Source organism: Vulpes lagopus, chromosome 3 (assembly GCF_018345385.1).
Source record: "Vulpes lagopus strain Blue_001 chromosome 3, ASM1834538v1, whole genome shotgun sequence".
Classification (NCBI taxonomy): Eukaryota; Metazoa; Chordata; class Mammalia; order Carnivora; family Canidae; genus Vulpes; species Vulpes lagopus.
This window is the reverse complement of record NC_054826.1, coordinates 53,358,957-53,382,359: the sequence shown is the minus strand read 5'-3', so window position 1 is coordinate 53,382,359 and position 23,403 is coordinate 53,358,957. Positions and strand designations below refer to the sequence as shown.

General features: G+C 64.0%; 2 protein-coding genes across 2 annotated transcripts; both read right to left on the bottom strand.

Moving 5' to 3' along the window:
- Positions 1-1,013: 1,013 nt before the first annotated feature.
- On the bottom strand, positions 1,014-5,757 carry GDF2 (growth differentiation factor 2). Its single transcript, XM_041749487.1, has 2 exons — positions 5,420-5,757; positions 1,014-3,175 (listed from the first exon to the last, which is right to left on the bottom strand). The coding sequence occupies exons 1-2, from the start codon at positions 5,736-5,738 to the stop codon at positions 2,232-2,234; spliced, it is 1,263 nt and encodes a 420-aa protein (XP_041605421.1). The 5' UTR covers positions 5,739-5,757; the 3' UTR covers positions 1,014-2,231.
- A 7,077-nt stretch (positions 5,758-12,834) lies between these two features.
- On the bottom strand, positions 12,835-22,008 carry GDF10 (growth differentiation factor 10). Its single transcript, XM_041747163.1, has 3 exons — positions 21,570-22,008; positions 15,678-16,606; positions 12,835-13,797 (listed from the first exon to the last, which is right to left on the bottom strand). Exons 1-3 carry the CDS (start codon positions 21,898-21,900, stop codon positions 13,606-13,608), a joined length of 1,452 nt encoding a protein of 483 aa, XP_041603097.1. The 5' UTR covers positions 21,901-22,008; the 3' UTR covers positions 12,835-13,605.
- Positions 22,009-23,403: the final 1,395 nt, after the last annotated feature.

Here is a 23,403-nt window from a genome sequence, read left to right as displayed (position 1 = left end):
CCCGGCATCTCTGAGCCCCTCTGTCCTCCCGCTCTGCGCCCGGGGGGCGGGTGACATGAGGAGCAGGGGACAACCCCCCCCCCACCCCCACCCCGTTGCAAGTGCGGTAGTAGAAGCGGAGGGCTCAGTACCGCGTCGGGAGACAAGCTCTGCTGGGGTGATCCCCCAGAAACATCCGCGGGGACATGGATGCCACGCAGCACCTGGGGGCGCTCCCCGCAGATTCTTTTCCCAGCACGTGGTCCAGGCCCCATTGCCCTGAACCTGGGCCCTGAGTGTGACCAGGCTGCAGGCTCCCAGGCCTCGTCCCCGGAGGACCTGGTGGTGTGGGTGGCTCGCGAGCAGAGGCAGGCAGGTCCCCACGCCAAGCCCACAACAGCCACAGGACAGAAGCACGGTCGTGCTCCTCAGGGTGGGGAGGTCAGGGCCAGGCTGCGGGGGAGGCTGAGGGGTGCCACCGGAGCCGGGCCTTCAGGGAAGGTGACTGGGCTGCGGTGGAGCGGGGCCTGAGGGCAGGCCGAGGACCGAGGGAGCCGGGCTGGGGCGGGGCTGGAGCGGGGCGGCTCTGGCTCTGACCTCTGGGCCCGCGGGCACCACGCAGGCCCTTCCGTGGACATCTCCCGCACCCCCCCCCCGCCCCCCGCAACGGAGATGCTGCCCCCTGCATCCGCCTGCAGCTCTGTCCCCAGGGAGGGGAAGGCCCGGGGGCAGGGGTGGCCTGGGCGCGGCGTCTGGCGGCCATCAGGCCTCTGATCAGGGGAGTCCACTGCTGACACACTCGACTTCATTTCCGAGTGAAGCTTTGATGCAGACACAGGATTGTGCCGCCGGGACTAAGAGGCATTCCTCATCCGGCCTCACCAGGAGTTAGTATTTTCTACAATTCAGTAGTTAATTGTATTTAAATTAATGAATTTGAATTCTGTTAAAGCTCTCTGTTGGTTCCCTGTAAACTAACATAAATCTGTTTTTTTTTTTTTTTAATATGCTGGGAGCTTCCACCCGCAGGGAAGGCCGGGTGGTGGGGTCTGCGATGGGCTCTGCTCCGGCCGTGGCCCTAAGGGCTCCCAGGAAACCCCGTCCTCCCCGGGGTCAGCGGGCCGAGTCCGGTCCTGGGGCCGGGGCCGTGCAGCTCAGGGAAGCCGGCGGGGGCGGCGGGGGCCGGGAAGGCCGGCTGGGCGAGGGGCGGCTCCGCCCCCCCCCCCCCTCGAGTTCGTGTCACCAGGACTAAAAGCAGGGACATCGCAGCCACTGAGGCAAGAGCACATTTATTCCGACCAACTCCAATCCAGGCCCTGGGGTGTCGTGCTGGTGAGCTGCTTGGGCCGCGTACACCCGGGGACCCCGTGCTGGGCAGTGGCCTGCACCGCCGGCTGAATGCACTGTCCCACGGCCCCGGCCCCCCCACCCCCTGCCGTGTGTACGCAGCCTCGGGCGCCTGTCGTGCACTCTGTCCCTCCTGCAGCTGCTCTGGGGGATGGTTGCCCGGGGACTCGAGGCGCATCTGAGAAAGCCCTGGGCCCCTGGTGCAGCCCGGCGCCTGTCAGAACGTGCTGGACGCTCCAGCGGCCTGGCCAGCCTGGTGGGCACTGGCTGGGGCTCAGTGCAGCTCGGTCCCGCTCCCCGCCTCCAGCGTCTAATTTTCTTTAGCTGCAAGGTGACCTGATACCCTTTGATGGGGTACCTAAGAGGGTCCTGGGTCCCGGGGGATGACGGATCTGTGCAGACCGAGGGTTGGACCCCATCTCCGTGGCCGGTGTGGCTTGAAATGCCTGCGTTTTGGTTGCTCGTGAGCCCCACCTCACCGGGTTGCAGGGAGGCTTGAAACGAGGGGTGTAGAGCACGTGGCTCTCAGGGCCCGCACCCCCTGAGTTGTGGGAATGTGCCCCATCCTTCCCACCTCCTTTAAGCCCCACCAATCTCTGCACCTCATCTGCCTAGCCCCCTGCCTCGTTTCTGCTATTTTCTGCTAACTCTGGATTGCTTCCCTCTCGGCCTCTTTTCTCGTCTCACCCCTTGCACCCCAACGATCCTTCTGGGCTCTCCTCCTCTCCCCCGCCCCGGCCCCAGCCCCGGCCACTGCTGTCCCCTGCGAATGGGCCCAGTGGTGGACGCCTGGGGTGGGCAGGCCCTTGCCTCCCGGACGTGGCTGCCCCCTTCCCTCCTTCAGGCTGGCATGCCCAGAGGGAAACGGGGCCCATCCACCCTGTCCCCCCCGCCCGAGGCCGGCACTACCTGCACCCACACTCTGCCACACTCATCCCTTCGTAGTGGTACTTGAGAGTGGGGACCCCCATGTCATCCTTGTAGAGGATGGAGATGGGGCTCAGTTTGGTGGGCACGCAGCAGGCCTTGCCCACCTTCATGGGGAATTTGAGATGCACCAGAGTCTGCACGATGGCGTGTTTTGTTGGGGTCATGTCGTCAGCCAAGGGAAAGAAGCAGCCGCCTTTACATTCGTAAGCGTCGTACTCCTTGGGTGCAATGATCCAGCTGTCCCAGCCGATGTCCTCGAAGTTCACCCGCAGGGAGGTCTTCTGACAGTGGTTGTTGGCTCCGGCACTTCTCTTCCGTCTGGCTAACGAGGACCCTGTGGTCGTGTGACCTTCCCCGCCCCCCTCGGCCTTGCGGTCACCCGCCCCTGCTGGACCGTTCTTGGACCACTTCGTGAGCACGCTGTCCTGTTCATGGCCGATCATCTCCCTGAGCTCCAGCCTGGTCTCCTTGGTCCCATTGCTGCGGTCGTTGGAGAAGACGACAAAGAAGGGCAGGTTTTTGGAGCCCGGGGGGACACTGATATCCAGCTTGTCGCAGCCCTTCCTGTGACTCTCCACAGTCACTTCCAGTTTGTTTTTGCTCTTGGCGGAGTCTGCTCTGACCCACCGCTTCACAGCGCTGGACACCTCGAAGGTCTCCCAGCCCTCATCCAAGATGTCCTGGGACACGAGGAATGTCTTGGTGCCTGCGGAAGCATCCCAGGCATCTGCTCCATCCAGAACATCATAAATAGCCATGTTGCCTCTCAGCTCACGAGAAGCGGCTCCGTGACCTTGGCAGGAGACGTAGAGTCGAAGCTCGGCCCTGGTGATCTGCTCGTGCCTAGGAATGGAGATGTTGAAGAGCAAGATATGCTTCTGGAAGGGGAAGTCCTCTGTGGCCATGATGGAGACAGCATCTGAAATGCAAGGGCACAGTCAAGGTCACCTTTCATGACACCAAAGCTGAGACTCGTGACTTGGGTCAAAGGGCATCCAGGATGCCACTGACCAACTCTATCAAATCTTTATTTGGTTTCACTTAGGCCCTTTGTGTAGAAGGATTTAAAAGACATTTAGGATCTTCCAGAAAACCAGAGGCAGGAGGTGCCTTGCATTGGAGTTGACAGGTCCGCCCTTCAGGGAACACCTACTAGGTGCCCAGCATCGCACTAGGAGCTCTGCATTCCCTGTGTCACTTTGCTCTCCGCATGGGCCCTGGGATGGTCTAATTATTTCCACTTTTACAGATGTGGAGACTGGCATTTGGGCTGTTTAACTGCCAAGTGCGCACATCCTGTTAAGCTCCTCACATTAAAAGAAAGTACCAAAAAAAAAAAAAAAAAAGAAAGTACCAAATAAGCAGTGCAGCAAAGCATACTGTCAGCCTCAGAGTGGGAATCGCAAGCGTGTGACGTGGGAGGAGCCGCCCTGGGAGGGGATGGCAAATTTCCAGCATTAACACAATGTTAAAAATCTCAGCAATTTAAACAGCATAGAAATTATTCAGAACTCTAATTTCCAAGCAAAGTGAAACTGAATTTTTTTTTTATTGGGGGAAAAAAATGAAAGAGATTTGCCTCACCTGCTTTGTCACGTTAGTCATCAATGGGGTATACCCTGTAGCTACCCAAGTGTCTCAGTTTCCAACTTCTCCTAGCTGGCACGCAGCCACCAGCACGTCTCTGTGATGCCACGGCTCGGTCACAGCGTGAGGGGAGCCTGCGTGCTGCTGTGAGATCCGGCAGCGTCTGGCAGACCAAGGTGCTAGTCTGGACTCTGTCCCTTCCCAGGCTTGTGACCTCGAGAAGTGCTGAGTGGCTCTGAGCCTCAGTTGCCTCATCTGTGGAATGGGGCTCATCCTCCCCGCCTTCCAGGGTTGGTGGGAGGCTCCCCCAAGGTGGCACATGAAACTTACTGACACTGCCCCTGGCTCACAGCTGACGCTCGGCCAGTGCTTCTGTGTCCTCCTCAGACCCTCCTTCCCAACCTGCACGCCCCTCAGAGCGCATGGCCCCGCACCCGGTGTGCGTGTACCATTCTAGCTCCTGTAGAATGGATGGGAACAGCGAACGGGGCCCATGAGCAGGAGTGGTCTCCTGTGCCATGCTTGGAAAATTGCTGGGGGGCCATGTCACACGTCCACAAAACGTTACCCTCCCTGCCTGAGCCGCGCTTAGACCGTCTGCGAGGGAAGCATAATTGGCCTCCACAGCGGCGTGGGCCGCGGGCAGAGCTGGGTTGAGCCAGGAGGCCTGTGCTGGGGACATGGTCAGTGCTGGGCAGGGGAGGGGATGCTCATGGACGTGGCTCCAAATGCTGGACCCCCGGACCATGGGATGGTGATGCGGTCCAGCCGGGGAGGCACGCCTTCTCCCGAAGAACAGGCTACAGAGCTGGAGACTTGCTGGCAGCATCTGGGTGATCCGTAAACCACATTTTTTTAAATCAAGCTAATATTTTAAAAATCAGCAAGTTCACATCCAATCTAGAGTTTTCTCCTTCTTCTGGGGAATCAGAAAACTCAGGACTGCCGGGCTTGCACCACGACCATGACGGGGCATGTGCTTCGCAGGCGCGGCAAGTCGGGGAGCTGTGGTGCTCGGCCAGGCCTATTAGGGGTTTGCAGGTGTCAAGCCTGTGGGAGGGAGGCCCCTGTGCCCGGGCGCTCAGAGAGGCAGTGGTGGCCAGGGCCGAGCTTTGTGGGCCCGCAGGGCCTGCGTCACAAGGCAGCTGCCGAACCACCTTCTGACCTGGGCAAGCTCCCCCTGTATCTGCCGCCTTGGCCGTGTCCTGCGAACTGAGTCCGTGTTTGCTACCTCCTGGCCCTCTCCGATGGGGTAGATCAATTTATGTGTAGAAGATGACAGGCTTGTCCTCTAAAATCTCTGTCTCGGAAAAAATGCTCAGAAGTGTAGACGCTTTGTGATGGGAGAGAAACAGACCTTCTTCCAAGGTCCAAAAACACACCAATTGGTTGAAAGCTGGGTAGGCTGTCTGTGTTCAAGTGGGGAGGCGACCGCCCCAACCTCCTCCCCGGAGCCGCCGGGGGACAAAGCCCGGCCCGCAGCGCCAAGCTCACCCATGCATTGCATCTCACTGAGCTCCTTCAAAGGCCCCTTGCGAGCCCCCCGTGGGCCCTCCTGCCCCCAGCGCCCCGGTACCTTCCACGCTGAAGCTGCGCACCACGTTGGAGGCGGGCGCGGCCGCCTTGTCGCTGGCGTAGCGGTGGTACAGGTCGAGCATGTACTGCGGCGGCTCCGCGCGGGCCCGGGGCTGGGCCGGGACGCCGCTCAGGTTGAGGCCGCGCAGGAGGTCCCGCTGCACCGCCTGCGGCAGCGCCCTGAGGTCCCGCGGCTCCCCGGGCGCCCCCTGCGAGCCCGGCCGCCGGCGCCCCTCGAGCGGCCGCCCCCGCGCCCCGCAGCCCAGCAGCCACAGGGCGCACAGGGCGCGCAGGGCCCCGCCGACCGCCCGGCCGCACATCCTGGGACGTGCTCGCCCTGCACAGGACACTGCGGGCAGCGGCCGCGCGGCGGGCAGGGCGCGGGGGCGGGGGCGGGGCCGCCGGGCCTGCGGGGGGCTCCCCAGCCTGAGCCCGGGTTCACCGCCCTGGCCCGTGGCCTCCTCCTCCCGGCGGCCTCCTCCTCCCCGCGGCCTCTGGCCCCGCCAGGCCTCCTCCCCCCAGGCCTCCTCCCGCCCCCTGCGGCTGCTCCAGGAGCCCGGGGGTGCACCGCCCCAGCCCGGGGCCTCCTCCCCCCAAGTCCGCCCCCCGCGGCCTCCTCCTCTCAGGCCTCCTCCCCTCGCGGCCTCCTCCTGCTCCCCGCAGCCTCCTCCTCCCCGTGGCCTCCTCCCCTCGCGGCCTCCTCCCGCCCCCTGCGACTGCTCGGGGACCCCGGGGTGCACCGCCCCGGCCCGTGGCCTCCGCCCCCTGCGCCCCCCTCCCCGCGGCCTCCATCCCCCCTTCCTGCGGCCTCCGCCCCCCACGGCCTCCACCCCCTGTGCCCTCCTTCCCGTGACCCCATGCGGCCTCCACCCCCCTCCCCTTGGCCTCCATCCCCCTTCCCACGGCCACCAACCGCTTCTCCGTGGCCTCCGCGCCCCACAGGGCCTCCGCCCCCCTTCCCGCGGCCACCTCCCCCCTGCGTTCCCCACCCAGTGGTCCCCCATGGCCTCCGCCTCCCTCCCCGCAGCCTCTGCCCCCTGCGCCCCCCTTCCCGCGACCTCTTCCCCCTCCCCGCGGCCTCCTCCCGCTGCGCCCCCCTCCCCGTGGACCCCCGTGGTCCCCCACAGCCTCCACCCCCTGCGCCCCCCTCCCCGTGGCCCCCCCACAGCCTCCACCCCCTCCCCGCGGCCACCGACCCCCTCCCCGCGGCCGCGTCCCCGCGGCCTCCCGCTCGCTCCTACCGGCCTCGACCTCCCGCCCTTATCTGAGGCTGCCCGCTAATGAAGGCTCTGTAAACATCTGAGAAGCCCACAGGGCCTGTGGGAAGGGCGCGGCCGCTGCGGAGAATCTGAACTTCCCGGTGGGGTTATCGCCCCCTAATTAGGATCCTCTGTCCTTTCCTTGCCAGCTCAGCCCAGAACACTGGAGGCGGGTGCACATGCTCCTTGAGGCTGCGCAAATGAGGAATCCAGGAAACGGACAAGACCAAGAAGTCCTCCAAGTACAGAAACCACACAAATCTCTCAGAAGACCGAGGCCTGGGAGGTGGGGTCCCCCAGGGTCAGTAGGAGGCCCTGGCCCTGGGGAGCAAACCTAGGCTGGGTGTGTGGCTGCAGAGCTACCCGTGCTGCCCCTCAGCCAGGTGAGCCCTGAACTCGAGACCCCAGAGCAAGGCAGCATCTAGTGAGGTGATGGAGGCTTTGGAGTCGCTGAGAGGAGGGTTCACACCCGGCTCCCTCGTCTGCAGCCCACGAGTGTCACCTCACCTTTTTGAGCCTCGAGTTTACGAGAGACATGTGGGAAATCTAGGACGACCATGTGCTGAACATCATGGCAGTCGCTGCCACCTGGGCCCAGCCGGTGGTCACACGCTCCCCGTCTGCTCTAGGGACGCCGTACCCTCCCTGACACCTGCTGCCCAGGCCCCAGGAGAGCTCTGGCCCTGGGCTGGGGCTGGGCGTCCCTGCTTGTGTCACTGGGAGGCTGCTGGGGCCACACTCCACACCCCGAGGAAGTGTACAATCTGGGGAGAAGAAGGGGAACGGGGCAGCCCTGACACCGGCACGTGCCCGGGTGCTGTCCCCCCGCCCCGGGAGGTGGACCAGCTGCAGCCAGGAGGACTCTGTGGGCCCTCAGGATCTGAGTTATTGTGAGGGCGTCATGCCCACACTGGTCTCTGTCCATTCCCATTATGTGTGGGTTTGAGGTTAAAAAACTGGGGATGGTCACAAATCTCTCAGGAGGGGTAGCCCCAAGTCAAGCAGCTTCAGGAAGCTGTAGGAGGGGCAGGCAGGACAGCAGGTGGCGGCGGGGTCCCAGGGTGTGGCCAGCGTCCCCCACCCGCCACGGGGGCAGGGTGAAACCCAAGCTCCAGAGCTGCCGGCCTGGACGGAACTTGCTGTCCCCATCCCGAGGGGACACTGTTAGGGGAGGCTGGACGGGAAAGGGGGCAGCTTCAGAAGTGCCGCTCGCAGAGGGGGCGGAAGCATGCTGGGCATTGAGCCAGCTTAGTGTGAGAGCTCGGGGCAGGGAAGGAGAAGGGTGCAAGGCTGGAGATGCCGCTGCCGCTGCCGCGCACAGGGAGGGCCTGGGGGGGCCAGGAGAGCCGCAGGCGGAAACAGGCCAAGGGCCGCGCAAGGGTGGCCTAAATGTGGTCAGGGCAGAGGGGCTGCCTCCTGATGTGTTCTTAAGAGCCCCGTAGGTCTCTTTTCTGATTACAACAGTAGAGTACAGTGAGGGTAACTCAGGAAATGCGAAACATGTTGAAGAAGGAAGTAAAAATAGCCTCTGGTCTCAGTGCCCAGTGAGGCCCATGGTCCATATTCTGAAAGGCAGTGGGCTACGTACCAAGGTAACGTAGCAAGGCTCATGCATATGGCCTCTATTTTACTTATTTTCCTAAGACGGTTCGTCAGAAGAGGAACGTCTAGGGCAGCGTATGCAAGCATCCTCAAAGCTCTTGGTACGCACAGCAAGTTGCTTTCCAGAAATGCTCTTTTAACATCCCCTCCCACGAGCAGGGTCCAAGCGCCAGTCCAAGCGGCGGTGCTCTCTAGTCTAGGAATTTGATGAACAAACATATCAATTTGCTTTGCCCGCTGAGGGGACTGCTCGTGTTCCGAGGAGCCACCGCCCAGGATCGGGGCCTCTGCGCTCTGAAAGGTGCAGCCGCCTCCGACCCCCTCGTGGTCCAGGCTGTGCTCGGGACACACACCTGGGGCCCCGCGGGGTGCCCAGGGTGGGAGGGGGGGCCCGCAGACGCCGGGCTGCCGCACGATCGCTGGGCGCTGGCCTGGGCCTGGTGCGGAGGCGCTGAGCGGGTGCCCGTGCTGCCCGTGTCCGTGTGGCGCCCGCGCTCTCCTCTCCACTTCTGTAACCGGAGCAGCGCTGCCCTCCTGCCGCGGAGCCCGGCCTCCCGGGCTTCCCCTTGCCATGCCTCACGCTCCTCCCTGCCTGCCTCCCGCTGGCCAGGCCCTCCCGCCTCAGTGTCTGCGTAGACTCCCCTCCGGCGTCTCTGGGTTCTCGGACACCTGGGTCTCCTGCCACCCAGGACGCGGGCCCTAGGGCCACGTGGGCCGTTGGTTCGGGCGGCACGTCCTGCTGCCGTTGGACAAGCCTGGAGAGTGGGCCCTGTGTTCACGGTGGATCTGAGGCCCGGCTTCCCTGGGCAGGCCTCCTCGCTCATCTCTGTGCATGTCCCCTGGCTCCTCAGCGGCCCGGTATGTGAGACCGGGTGGCCCTGCCCAGGGGCTGCGGACCCAGCGCAGCCCCCGTCTGGCTCAAGGCCCCGGCTGGCGCTGCCGCGCTGCAGACACCATCATCGCGAGCACACGCCATGGGGACACAGTGGGATGCGCAGGAGCGGGCCTCGGAGCGAAGGGCACCTGCTGAGTGCTCAGCCAGCAGCAGCAGCCGGCCCAGGGTGTGCCCAGCCGGCAGCACGTTTGCTGGAGCAGTGGTTCTTCGAGTGTGGCTCCCGGCCCTGCCGCAAAGCTCCCAAAAGCTGGTTATGGAGGCAGGGTCTTGGTCTGGGTCGGTGGCTCTAGAGGCGAGACCCAGCAGCCTGCACCAGCCCCACATCGGCTCCTGGCACACACCCCGGTCTGCACGTTGGACTCGATAAAAAAGGAAATCCGTAGGAGGCTTCCAGGAGGTGAGTACGTGTGTGCTGCCCACCACGCTACTGGGCATGCGGTAGCTGCTACGTGACTGGGTGGACAGGCGCACGCAGCGGCGTTTAGAGCGGGGTCAGCCCTGAGAGGGAAGGAGAAGAGCTGCAAAGCTGTGGCGAGCGGCATTCTCTCTAGGAGTAGAAGAGAGCAAAGGAATAAAGCAAGTCTCAGGGGCATCAGTCAACCTGAATTTCCGGCTTTTGCTAAAGGAAACCTCCTTGAAGGGCCGGCCCTGCCCTGCTGCCCTTCCCACCAGAGTGCAGCCCCTCGTGCACTTTGCTCGGGAGAGAACCTGCATCGCCTTCACGCCGCCGGCCGAGCCCGCTCTCCCACCCTGGGGGCGTCGGCTCCATCCCTCTCCCCCGGAGCCCCTCCTCACGCTCTCCCACTCCCACTCCCACTCCAGGCTTCTGCCGGCTCGTGCAGCCTGGCCCTGCAGCCCGGCCCTGCATCTATCTGACCACCGAAGAGGCGTTGGGTACAGGCTACAGCTCGTGTGGCATTTTATGAGCAACTTAGACTCACAAGGCACCTGTTGCAGTGCCTCAGGCCGGACCCTTGGGGGCACCTGGAGTCCATCTCCCCACTTGTAGAATAAAGGCCATTTCAGAAGTTTCCCCAAGTTTCTAGCTCTCTGGAACTGTCCATATTTGTCACATGAGTTATCTTTGAGGCCCTGCCCTTTCAGAGGATATAAACGTCCAAGAATAGGGCTCAGAGGCAGGCCGCCACCCTGCTCCCTCTGACACAGATGAAGCCTGGTGACCGCAGGGACCCACGCGCATCTAGGCTGCATGCTCGAGCCTTTTGTGTCTGGGCCGATGTGACGCTGGTGTTTGGCTTTTAAGACGAAACAAAAATTGTTTCATACAAACGTTTCTTTCCAAACCTTGCTTCACTCCCAGGCCATCCAGTGTCACTGGGAAAATCCTAATAGGCTGGTGGTGGGGGTCACTGTGCAGGAGGCTGGGGGCAGCACCAGCCACATGGTCCTGGAGTAAGGCGGCCGCAGGCGTCAAAGCTGACATTGCCCGTGGCCCTGGTGAGGTGCCGTGGCTGTGCTGCCCATCCCGAGCCTGCTCTTCTGTAGCAGCAATTGCACAGCTAAGTTGCAAGGTGGCTGTGAGGCTAATAAAGACGCCGTATCTAGGGGCGTCCGGGGCTCCGCGATGGAGTATCTGCCTTCGTCCCGGGGTCTTTGGTTGGGCTTAATCCTATGTATCTTGGTGTTCTTGGTGCTAATACACTTGGGATGGGACTGAGTCCTCAGTTTCTCTTCCTGCTGCCTCGTTACTGGTGCATAGAAATGCAAGAGATTTCTGCAAGTTTTCAATTTGTATCCTTTACTGAATTTATCAGTTTTTGATGGAGATTTTTGGGTTGAGGATGATATTCTGGGTTTCTCATCTAAGGTTTTTAATGTGAGGTATATTCCCTCTAAACTTAACCTGTTGAGGGTTTTCACCATGACTGGATGTTGTGTTTTATCAATGCTTTTACTGCATCTGTTGAAATGGTCAGTTGGTGGGATGCCCGGGGGGCTCAGTAGTTGAGCATCTGCCTTCGGCCCAGGGCGTGACCCCGGGGTCCTGGAATCAAGTCCCACGTGGGGCTCCCTGCATGGAGCCTGCTTCTCCTTCTGCCTGTGTCTCTGCCTCTCTCTCTGTGTCTCTCATGAATAAATAAATGAAATAATTAAAAAAAAAAGATGCTGTGTCTAAACTGCACGACACTTCATAAAAGTGAGCGTCACTGACACCAGCTCTTGCTGCACACTCCATGGTCATCACCGGCACAGGCGTGGACCCCGCGCGGCTGGACGTGGGTGGGCTCCCAGGCTGCCCCCATCCGTGTCAACCAGCAGTGAAGCCCCTCAGAAGCCATAGGCTTGTGTGATGACTCCGATCTTCCAGAAATCGCACATTGGGGAAGGAACGAGACGGAACCTGCTCAGGACACCTGATTTCATCAAGAAATGGAAAGGGAGCCGTGGATGAGAAAAAACCGAGGGGGACAAGGTTAAAGGAAGAATGTGCACTGAGAGGAAGGGAACTGGGAGCCTTATCGAGTCGCCCTGGTTTTGCTCATTTTGCTGTTAACTTGTGTCGCGTCCCGGCGCATGGAGGGCATGACGCAGCCGGCGGGCTTCGGCGCAGGTGGGGGGAGGCCAGCTGCATGCAGTGGCAGAGGCTGCAGGCCCTGCAGGCGGACACCCAGTGCCTGGGCCCAGCCTTGCCACCTGCTCGCCGCCGGCCTATGCGCCCAGGCCCGTGGAGCGTGGGGGGAGATGCAGACCGCCCCCCCTGCAGCAAGCAGGCGGCCTACGGGAGACCGGGCCCCTCTGTCTGCCCACCTGGAGCAGCCTGGCGAGGAGCCGCTGGGCTGGGCTGACCCTGAGACCTCACTAGACTCCGGGCTCCCTCAGAGCTGGGGCCTGGGGCGCTGGCGTGGTGGCCCCTACCGCTGCCGCCGGCCTTCCGGTGTCTGCTGGGAGCACCTGCCGTGCCCTGGCCCTGCTCGCCATCTCAGGAGCCGACTGAGCACGGCCGTGGGGCGGCTCTGCTCCTCCTGACCCCTCGGAGGTGGCTCTGGCTCCTCGGCCTCCTCCAGGGGAGGCCGGTGGCCGCAGCTCTCGGGGCCCAGCTGAGGACTCGGATGCCTGCCTGAGCGGCCCGGCGTCTCCCATCCAGGACCGTCAGCTTGGGGCAAGGGACCCGCGTCCGGGAGGCTCCTCCGGGGAGGGGCGGCTGGTGGGGAGTGGGAACCGCGCCTCAGGGGACACCCCGTCTGCGTCTCACTCAGGCCCTCGCTCCAAGCAGGACGGGAAGAGGCCTGTCCCTGGGCACCGCGGCCGATCCCCCACGTGTCCGGCACTGCGGTCGCTCATGGCCCCCCCGAAGCTGAGGGTGTGAGGAAGCTCCGCGGGACGACTGAGCCTGCCCGGGGGCCTGTCCTGCCCGAGGAGCCCCGGTGGCACCCATGGGCAGCACCTGTGGGGTGGCACCTGTGCACCTGTGCAGCAGCAGCCGTGGGGTGGAGCGGGCGTGCAGGAAGCGGGAAGCCTTAGGAGTAGCTGGTTTCCGGAACCGAGGACAGACAAGCCCAGGGGCTCCGCTCCCCAAGCGTGCGGTGCCCTCGCGGCCACCAGGTCATGTTTGTTGGGATCTGTGCATATTTGGGGACTAGGTCATGTTTGTCGGGATCTGTGCATATTTGGGGATGGCTGACATTCAGTTTCTCAGGTACCGCTGTACCTTTAATTTATTAGCTTTGTATAAAAACACACAACGTACACAATCTACAGTATGGAAAGTATAATTTACAAAAATATAAAAATCTCGGTTACTTTTTAGTATTCCAACGTATCACTGCCTGTGTTATTTCAATAAACATGTTTGAACAACGCACCCCTAACCAGCCTGATGACCTCTGTGCGGAACGGTGTCCACGCCCTCCCCTTTGCTTTGAAATAAAATATATATTAAGAGAAAGCAACCAGAACCGGTCACACGTGCACCATGCGTATGAAAGCTCTTGCCGCCGTTTGGAAGTTCGCGCTGCGCTTGGGCACCAGGGTCCTCCATCCCTCGTGTGGCCCCGGGTGTTCTCCACTGATGCTTTACACGGGGGTTCTTTCCTGCGGAGAGAGCAGGAGCCTGCAGTTCTGGAACCTTCCTCCCCAGTCACGAGACAATGCTCATGGAAGCCAACACAGTGGCCACGTTGGGCTCTGGGGTCCTGTGAGCGGAGGCGTGGATGGCGGGCGGCCCCCAGGTGGGGCTGACTCCTGGGTTCCTTCGGGGGATTCCAAGTGGCGAGCAGGGGCTGAGTCATCAGCAACTGTCTCCCCAGAATGCGCCATGGGGGACAGACCTTGTGGGACTGGCAGGGGTGCCGGCGAGCTGCGCCCTGCATATGCAGCCGCCCCCTCCTGAGGCCCTCACCCTGGAGGCCCAAGCCCTGCCTGCCAAGTGCGGGGCGGGCGAGGTTTCCTTCCACCCCGGAGCGGCTGGTCCTACCGGCAGGCGCAGGTCTCCACGGACATGTTGGGGTACACCTTCAGAACCACATCACGGTTCTCATCCAGGAAGAGGACCCCGAGAGAGTTCATCTTGTCAGGGACGCAGCACGGCTCCGGGATGCCGGGGACGATGCCCACGGCCCTGACGATGCTCTGGATGGTGGCGTGGTTGGACGGGCGGACGACCTGCAGGCGGGAGGAGCACAGTTACCCGGCGCTCTGCCCTCACCCAGCCATGGGCCACCTGCGTGGGCTCGACGGGGCCTCAGGACAGGTGCTGACCCAGAAGGTGAGAGTCCAGGGCGGGCATCGGGGCCTCTGAGCGCGCGCTGCACGCCAGCCATCCTGCCCCTGGGCCTCGGGAGGGAAGTTGCGGCCCTACATGGCGCTGGCCACTTGGGGGCACCTGCGCCTCGCTCATCCCCAGAGGGTGAGGCGGTCGGTGGCTCTGCTGGGGCCACGGCTGCCCAATTTTCACAGCCACCTCCTATGCCTCCTTCGTGAGTGTGTCCTCAGCCCTGGGGAAGGCCCAAAGGTTTGGGCCCCGCACAGTGGGGGCCGAATGGACGTTCCTGAGGGCCTGCCTCACCTCCCCACCCCGTCTACCAGGCGTGGGGGTGGGATTACCTTAATTGTACAGGCGAAGAAGCAGGAGCTTCAAATGTCTGAGGAGCTGGACCAAGACCCCGACTTAGGGAGCAGCCAAAGTCACAGGCCATGCAGCCTTCCTTGCCTCCCCAGGCACCGTGCGCACCCGGGAGCTGGGTCCAGCCTCAAGCACAGAGAAGGACCTTCTCTGGCACAGGGAGCGGGACAGGGCCCGGGGGCGCCCACTTCCACACGGTGTGCTGGAGGCCCCCGCGGGGCGGGTGGGGGCACGGCAGGGGCCCGGGGCAAGGTCTGGTTTGTGGTGCAGGCCTCGGGGAAGGCGTGGGGCTCAGCGGACGGTAAGGTGGGCGCTGGCTCACCCAGGCTGCCCGCAGCGGCCCACTCTCTCTGCATGTGCAGGAAGAGCCCTTTAATTCCCAAACAGCTTCCTGCCCCGCTGGGAAATCCCAGACGACTGATTTATTTACATTCAAATTGGATTTATGCACAGATTTCAGTTTCTCAAAGGGGAAGGAATGACCTGGAACTGACGGAGGAGCTAAGTCCCCCCCCCCAAAGTGAGCACTCTGTGGGGAGGGCCGACCCCAGCTGGCAGCCAGCCCGCCTGCCCACAGCCCAGAGATGGGTGAATGGAGCCTTGACCCAGCCTGGGGGGGGGGGCCTGCCAACCCAGGGCCACGAGGGGACAACACTGCCACCCGCGGGGACCGTGCACACTCAGGCTCTGTGAGCACTGGAGGCCCTGAGGGGCCCTGCCCTGTGTGCCAAGCAGGGGGTGGTGAGGGGCGAGGGGCCCACAGGAAGCCCCCGAAGCCAGGTCTGTGCTGCTCACAGCCTCCAGCACCCTGAGGGCCAGGCCAGGAAGGGAAGGAGACCTTGGCTTCAGAGGCCTGCGCTGCCTCGGGGGGCGGGACGGCGTGTATGCAGCACACACCCAAGGGTGGACCCTCCCCGAGAAGACACGTTCTGATTTAAAGTTCGAACTCAGGGCGCCTGTGGGGCCAGCGGTGGAGCATCTGCCTTCAGCTCAGACCATGATCCCGGGGTCCCAGGATCGAGTCCCACATCGGGCTCCTCACAGGGAGCCTGCTTCTCCTCCCTCTACCTGTGTCTCTCCCTCTCTCTCTGTGTCTCTCATGAATAAATAAATAAAATCTTAAAAAAGTAAATAAAACTGAAAACTCAACTAGGTCGGCCCTTTCAGAAGCACAGTGAAGCCACGTCTGCCCGCGGGTTGTACCTGCAACAGCTGCCGCCCGCATGTGCACCTGCCCCCCACCTGGAGGCAATGGCAGGGGCTGCCCCACACATGTGCACCTGTCCCCCACCTGGAGGGGTCGGCAGGGGCTGCCCCACATACGTGCACCTGCCCTCCCACCTGGAGGACGGCAGGCGTCCTCAGCCCCAGGGCCCAGCGGGCAGGAGGTCACAGAGCAGGGCCCTCGGGAGGCACCTACCTTGGGCATGGGGAACTCGCACTCCCCCGCGCAGTAGTAGGCATCGAAGGACTTGGGCAAGACGATCCATTCGTTCCAGCCGATGTCAGCGAAGTCCACCCTGAGGTACCTGCGGGAGCAGACCCTGGGCTCGGCCCACTGCCTCCTCCGGGCTTTCCGCATGGTCTGCTCATCGAAGTCCAGCACCCGCGAGGCAGCCGGCGCGTCGGGGCCCTTCCTCCTGCGCTCCCGGCGCCCGGGCCGCGGCTTGAGCGCCCCAAGGGGGCCGCGCCACAGCTCGTGCCGGGGCCGCGGGGGCTGCCGCGCGGGGGGCACGCGCCCTGGCCTCTCGTGCAGCCCCGGCAGCTCGTTGTCTTGCAGCGGCCCGGGGGCCTGCGAGGCCCGACGCACGCGTGGGTCGGCCGAGCCATTGTCGGCGGCGTGGGGCTCCGGGTCGGCCGCCGGGAGGGGGTCGTACCTCTGCAGTGTCCCTGCCACGCTGTTGGGCTCGGCAATGGCCAGGTCGTCGGCGTAGACCAGCAGGTAGGGCAAGGGTGCACTTGGCCCCGCCGCGCCCGGGGCGCCCCCCGCGGGGTCCAGCTGTGCCCACAAGAGCAGCTCGCCGGCCTGCCGCGCGGCCCGCACGATGGGCGAGATGTCCCGGGCCTGCCACAGGCCGCGCAGCGGGGGCGCCAGGGCCAGGGCCCCGCGGAGCAGCCCCTGTGCGGCCGTGTTCTGCGCGATGCTGCGGAAGAGCAGGTGGCGTCGGGCGGGCGGCCCGGGGGGCGGGAGGTGGCAGAACGTGCTCCTCACCCGCTGCCTGCAGGGCTCCTCGCGCGCCCGGGGCCAGTGGGGCTCCATGTACAAGTGGAAGGTGGCCGAGAGGATCACCTCCGAGTCCTGCAGGGAAGTCAGGTTGAAGACGTACGCGGGCCTCTGGTCCACCGTGTCTGTGAGGGCGGGAGGGACACAGTGGGTTAGGGCCCTGGGTCGGGACGGAGGGGGCGCCCAGCGGGAGGCCTCCAGGAGGCCCGCCAGGCTCACCTCTCCTCCTGTGATCCTCCCCGGAGGCCTAGGGGGCGCCCTGACTTATCCCCAAGGAGCAGGTGAGGAACTGAGGTGGGTCAGGAGGGTAGGGAGATGGGGATCCTGCATCCCATTGCAGGAAGGAAGAGGTAGGAGCCGCGGCCCAGGCCCTCCCTCCCTACTGCTCAGGGACAGGCGCCAGCCTCAGGACACCTCTACTCAGGAGAGGAGGTGGAATCGGATTCGGGGGCAAGCCCTGGGCGGGCCTCCTGCTTGTGCCCAGCCCTCCCTCCCACCCACTTCAAACAGGCTCATTCTTCCAAATGTGGTGATTGGCGTGGGGCACCCCGGCTCCCTGCGCTCCGAGTCCTTCTGGGGGTAACCCGGACCGGAGGGCACAGCTGTCTGGGCATCTGCTTCTGGTTTTGCCCAAGGGCTGGGAAAGCTCATTTCACAAAGAGAGAGTGCCATCCAGGTTCCATGGGGCCACTCGACAGATCTGCAAGGACCCGCTGGCTCTCCAGAGGCCAGGATCAGGTTAAGATCGGGATCGGGGTAAGGCGGGATGGGGTAAAGCCCAGGATCAGGGTAAGGCCGGGATCGGGGGTGAGGCCGGGATCGGGGTGAGGCCGGGAGCCGTCTTAACACCGGGTGCCTGGCTCAGGAGCGCTTGGGCCTCCCCCTGGGCCATCCTCCTGCCTGCCTCTGCCAGGTGCTCCCCGGAGCCACGGGCAGACGTCCTCATCCCTCATCCGTGGCCTGGGAGCCAGGCAGCCAAGTCCTCGGGGGCTTGCGCTGGAGGAGGCGTCCGCGGGGTGGCGCAGGCTTCCAGGAGCCCGGGGAGGATTGGCACGGGCTGCCCAAGCTGTGGGGGGATGGAGCCCGAGGCGGGGCACCGTGCGCAGGCAGGACCCTGGGCCCACGGGGTCTCAGCCTCCGTGACACCTGCACCCACGGAACCGGCTGAGACTTGGTTGTCCTTTGTTGTTGTTTTTCAACCAAAATACTCAGTTTAGGGTCATTTCCTTCCCTTGGGAGGAAGGCATAACCCGCATACGTGCTACATGCTCCACCCGTGGGGCAGCGTGGGCTGGAGGGACATGTGCACGTGGCTCCACAGACTCCGCGGGCCTTGGTGCCTGGGGCTCAGGTTCTGTACCTCTGCCGCCCTCCCCCGGAGATGCTCACTCTAGGGTCTGGCACAGGGGGGCCGAGGGATTTGGGTTTTAAGCAGCGTCACAAACAGTTCTGCCCATCAGGCACGTTGGTGTAGGTCTGGGGCATAAGCCGCCAATAGCGCAGCCCCCCGTCCTCCAGGCTGCCCAGGCCCTGGGGAGCCAGACCCCAGGCTGCAGCCCGACCATGCTCGGCGGCCTCGGGTGCACAGTGGGGTCTTGCGTCACCTGACTGCAGGACTCGGTACAGGACACGCAGCATGCCAGGCACGGAGGAGGAGCCCCACCCCCCACTCAAGCTCCACACATGCCCAATTCCACAGAGAGGAGTGCAGAGGCCATTTGTCTCTGGAGCGAGATGGAGCTTCACAAGGGGGTTCAGACTTGCCTCAAGCCACCAGCTGGCCCAGGGCAGGGCCTGGGCGTGCACCCGTCTGTCTGACCCCAAGGCCGTGCCCCCGTGTGCCCTGCTGGAAGGCCCCTGCCTCCTACAGGATAGCAGATGTAACAGAGGCCACGCTCTGTGAAGTCATCATTTGGGCGTTTTGGGGTTCTAACTCCGAGGAAGAAGAGACTAACTTTATCTAGATGAGCTCTTCTTTCCTGGGAGTTCTGAAATCTGAGAATCCGAACTGAGTCCACTTTGTGGGCACTCAGCCTCCTTCCCGAAAGTGGTAGGGGGCTACGGGGGTGCGGGGAGAGGTCCCCTGGGCACCCTGCTGGCCTGGGGGAACAGGACTCAAGCCAAAGGGAGACTTGTCCCTTCACCATGGCCCTAGAATCAGCCATCAGGGTGGCCAAAGTGAGAACGTGGGTCAGAAGATTCCGGCACCAAGGTAGGCTGGAGGAAGGGAGCCGTGGGCCCCGGAGGTGCTGCAGGGAAGGAGCCGAGGGCATGGGTATGAGGTGCTCATCGCGGGCCCTGGGGGAGACCCGGCCTGCATCACTTGCCAGCCGTGGAGCCAGAGGCAGATGGCAGCCTCTCTGTGCTCAGGTTCCACATCTGTAAGCGGGGCAGGGTGTTTGTAGGCACCTCCTACAGTTGTGTGATCATCTCTGCGGGGCTCGTATGGTGCCTGGCACCCAACACGCGCTCAGAATGTAGCAGCCTTGTGGTGTCACCAGCCTCCACCCACGCGCTTGCGCTTTCTTCTCCCCCAGCTTGTGCACTTTTCTGGGCAGGTCCAAGAGTCCACGCCTCTTTGTGTCCTCTGGGCTCACGGCACCTGCCACCTAATGAGGGGCTCAGGAAATCCTCGGGGAACCAAATGCCGGTGACCTCTGGCACTGCTGGCAGACAGCTGCGTACTGTGTGGCCATGGAAACCTGAAGACAGAAGCTCGGAGACATTCAGCCGCTTGCCCGACTTCATCCAGGTCGGTGGGGGAGCTTAGATTTAAACACAGGTTGTTTGGGACGTGGAGCAGGTCTCATCTGAAGCCCCAGGCTCAGAAGATTGCTCCATCTAGGCGTAATAGGGAACGTGACACCTCGAGGGGGCGGAGGCAGGGTGGCTAAAGCAAGAGCAACAGCATCTAATAAATCACCGACACCTGGGCCAGGCACTGTCCTAAGCACCCGGTATGTCTCAGTTCATCCCAAAGCCCCACAAGGAAGGGAGTGTTACCAGCTGCCTTCCAGACGTGAAAACAAACAAGCAATGGCAGGTGAGTCACGGACAGGTTTAGCCCCTGGTCACACTCAGCACTGGGACCTCAGCAGCCTGGCCAGCGCTTGCATCTGAGCTAGGCTGCCTGGTGGCCGCAAGGAATGTGGCTCCAATGGCCCCAGGGCCCAGCCACTGAGGCTGCAGAGACCACTGTTGTGCCAGGGGATGGCCTGGGGCCCCCGGCCCGGAGCAAAGGCCCCCACATCAGAGCCTCGTCCACAGGTGAGGGGTGGGAAACCAGACGGCCCGGCCTACGCCAAGCCAGGCACAAAGCCACGTCCTCCCACGGAGCGTTCACCTGTCCGCCTTGTGCTCAGAAGCTCCTGTCCGGGGACCTGGAGCCTGGACCCACACCTGGTCAAGTGGTTCCAAAGAATGTGCTGGATCGTCCGACAGTCCAGACTCCCCGGATCATCCGGATCTCTCAGAGAATCGTCTGCTCTACCGTCTGTGTCCTAAGTCCTGGGCTTAGCTCCGAGGGAGGTGGGGAGAGGATGCTGGCGGGGGAGCGGCACTGGCTGGGCAGATGCGGGGTGCCAGTGAAAGCCCCCCCCCCCAGCCTTCGTTTTCATCTCTGTCAAGTGGGAGGGCTGGATGGGAGGTGCCGTCCTCCGTCCTTTCCAGGGTAACATCCTACGAGTCACTGGTACTTGCGTTGCCCTGCTCTACGCAGACGGGAAGATAGGACGGAGCGCGTCCATGCCGGGGCTGCAGGCGGTGGGTGTGCAGCAGCACTGACCCTGCTGGCCCTGCTCTCCTCAGCGACAAGGCTCTGGGGACCGGGTTAATGGCAAGGTCCAGGGCACACCTATATGGCCTTAAATGCCTTGCATTTCCATGGGAATAACCCGCAACGCACCAACACCTCATCTGGTTAGTGCTGGGCTCTGGGCAACCCTGCGGGAAAGGTGCCGCACACCTGCCCACCTGTCGATGAGTGCAGTCAAGTCCACGGGGCTTTAGTGACTTGCCCAAGGTCCTGATCATGCCGGATGATTCCTGAGTGGCTTAATTTAATAATGTTGCTCCAGAAGCGGACCCAATGTGATAAATAAAAAGCACCAGGGAGGACGGACTTAGGTCCACTTGGCGTGGAGCCCGGGAATGGTACCGAGTGGTCTGCTTGGTGGAGGAGGGACAGGCCCCCTGGGGCAGGTGTTCCCAGGACAGTCACACAGGCCAGCTTCCGGGTCTGGCTTTGAGGCCGCAGGTGTAACCTGGCTCACCGGCCATCCGCGGGCAGCCGACCTGACCCAGCCTGTCTGTCGGGCCTGCTTCTCTCCACCGCAGGGGGGTCCGTCCCTGGAGACCGACAGCGTTTCTCCTGCTGGACGGCCTTCTCCCCCACGAGCGCTGCTGTGGACCTCTCCCCACACTTTCTGGGATGGGTCCTGTGACATGAGCGGTCTCCATGGCAACAGGGTTTTCCCACCACCCTTGCCACCAGGCCCCCCGTCCTCGCTGCTTGCCCAGGGCCTGGGCTGGCAGATAGCTGAGGCTACAGCAGGGTACTCTGTCCCTGACTTCTGTCCAGCATCATCCAAGGTGTGACAACAGGGGGAAGGGTCTGTCCGGGTGGGGCGAGGGTGGGAGGGAAGTAGGATGCCCATCTCTCCCCCACCCAAGCTTCTGGACCCTTCCCCAAACCCCCGAGGACTGAACCTTTCATGTTAGTGCCTTTCCAGCCTCAGCTGTGTGTGCCCAAGACCAGGCACCCCAGGCCCTCCTGGGTTCACTGTCCAGCCTCGGAGCCCACTGGGGGCCCGGCCAGAGGTAGCCGCCCCTGACAGGCCCACCTGAGGATGCCCACCTGAGCTCCCGCTCCAGCCTAACAGCCCAAGGACCGGTGGTTAGGGTCCTGAGCTCCCCGGGACCGGGGCCTCCCCCTAGGTCTGTGTGCAGCAGCCTCCCCGCCTCCCCTTGGCCGCCCCAGGGGCAGGAGCTCCTCGCCCCTGCCTGAGCGCTGGGGGCTCCGCACAGTGGAGGAACGAATGAATGAGTGAAGGAGTGAGTGGGCGGGGGGGGGGGGTGGCGTGTACTCACCCAGCCGGGCCCTGAAGCTGCGGACGGTGTTGCCCCCTCCGGGCCTCGCGCCCCTGCGGCCGTACTTGTCGTAGAGCCGGAGCATGTGCGCGGCCGCCGCGTCCGGGGCGCCCAGGCCCAGAGCCGAGGCCGCGTCCCCGAGGGCGCCCCGGGGGGTCCTGGCGGCCGCAGGGCGGGCGGCGGGGGCGGGCGGCGCGGGCTCCGGGGGGTCCCCGCCCGCACCCCGGAGCAGCAGCAGCAGCAGCGGGAGCAGCGGGAGCAGCGGCCGCGGGGGCGGGGGCGGCCGTGTGCGCCCCGGGGTCCGGCTCGTCCGCGCGGGGCCGCGGCCCATGGTCGGCGGCGGGAGGGGCACGGGGAGCGGAGCGCGGGGAACCGGTGCAGGGAGCTCAGGGGGCGGGCGCGGGTGCACGGAGCGGGGAGCCGGTGCAGGGAGCTCAGGGGGCGGGCGCGGGTGCAGGGAGCAGGGAGCGGAGCGCGGGTGCAGGGCGCGGGTGCAAGGGGGGTGGTGCGGGGAGCGGGGCGGGCGCGGGGAGCCCGGGGGGCGGGTGCGGGGAGTTCAGGGCTCAGAGCGGGGAGCCCAGGGCCTGGAGCGGGTATGGGGAGCGGAGCGCGGGTGCAGGGAGCGCAGGGCGCGGAGCGGGTGCAGGGAGCCCAGGGCCTGGAGCGGGTGCAGGGAGCCCGGGGCGTGGAGCCGGGAGCTCAGGGCGCGGAGCGGGGAGCCCAGGGCCTGGAGCGGGGAGCCCGGTGCGCGGAGCGGGTGCAGGGAGCCCAGGGCGCGGAGCGGGGAGCCCAGGGCCTGGAGCGGGTGCAGGGAGCCCAGGGCGCGCGCCTCCGAGCCCCGCGGAGCCGAGCCGAGCCCGCGCCGACGCCCCAGCGGACTCCGCAGCCAAAGTTGGCGTCCGTGGCGGGCTCGGCGGTTCGGGGGCGGGGCGGGGGCGGCGGGGGCGGCGGGGCGGGGGCGGGGCGGGCGGCGGCGGCCTGGGCCCGGCTGTGCCCCCGGAGCGCGGGGCGGGTGACCCGGGGGGTGGGGGGGGGCTGGGGGCCCTCGGAGCCGCAGGGCGCCCGCTCCCCGTGAGGACCCGAAGGGGATGCGCCCAGGCCAACCGCCGAGCAAGGGGAACCGCCAACCCCGAGCCCCGCCACCCCTGGCCGCTGAGCAGGACCAGCATTAAGACTCGGAATTAGCGCCTTAACCGGCCCCGCGCTTGGCCACGACGCCTCCAGTGGTGCAGGACGCGCTCGGGAGCCGCGGTGGGACCTGCAGCCGCTCTCCCTGGAGAACGGCGGCCTCAGCGACTTTGCAGAGGGTTTCCATGGCATCAGGATAGAGGAGACCGCGGGCCCTCCGGAGGCCTCACAGCAAGGCGAGGGTGGGGGCCCCTGGCCGCCCCCCCCAGTGGCCTGGGGCAGAAGGGCCCAGGGCTTGCCTCTAGGGCACTGTCCTTTCCGCAGTGTGTGTGTGTGTGGGGGGGGGTCGCCCAGCGTGCATGGGGCAGACTTACAATTTCATTCTCAACAACCTGTGAGCGACACTTAGCATTTCCTAGCATGAGCAGTGCAGGCGACCAACCAAGGTGGTATCTGCACCGCGAATTAATCAAAAGGCAGGTCTGCGGCTACGCCGCCAGGTCACTTCTCACCATATGCAGAGAGCTGTGCTTTAATGTAACTGCCTTTCTTGGTACCCTTGTGTATTAAAAAAAAAAAAATACCTTTGAAAAGGGGTCCCTGGGCTTCATCAGCCTGAGGAAGGGGTCCAAGGCCCACACCAAATATTTACAAATCCTTGTGAGGGAAGGAGAGGACCTCTTCAAGCCCATGTTTTCCCAGAACT

What these genes read in the sequence shown, in the direction of transcription:
- GDF2 (XM_041749487.1), bottom strand. Translation starts at nt 5,738, where the DNA reads ATGTGCGGCCGGGCGGTCGGCGGGGCCCTGCGCGCCCTGTGCGCCCTG. An exon ending in GCGCAGCTTCAGCGTGGAAG is followed by an intron (nt 3,176 to 5,419) that starts GTACCGGGGCGC and finishes CTTGCATTTCAG; the next exon opens with ATGCTGTCTCCATCATGGCC.
- GDF10 (XM_041747163.1), bottom strand. Translation starts at nt 21,900, where the DNA reads ATGGGCCGCGGCCCCGCGCGGACGAGCCGGACCCCGGGGCGCACACGG. An exon ending in CAGCTTCAGGGCCCGGCTGG is followed by an intron (nt 16,607 to 21,569) that starts GTGAGTACACGC and finishes CCGCCCTCACAG; the next exon opens with ACACGGTGGACCAGAGGCCC. An exon ending in GCGAGTTCCCCATGCCCAAG is followed by an intron (nt 13,798 to 15,677) that starts GTAGGTGCCTCC and finishes TCCCGCCTGCAG; the next exon opens with GTCGTCCGCCCGTCCAACCA.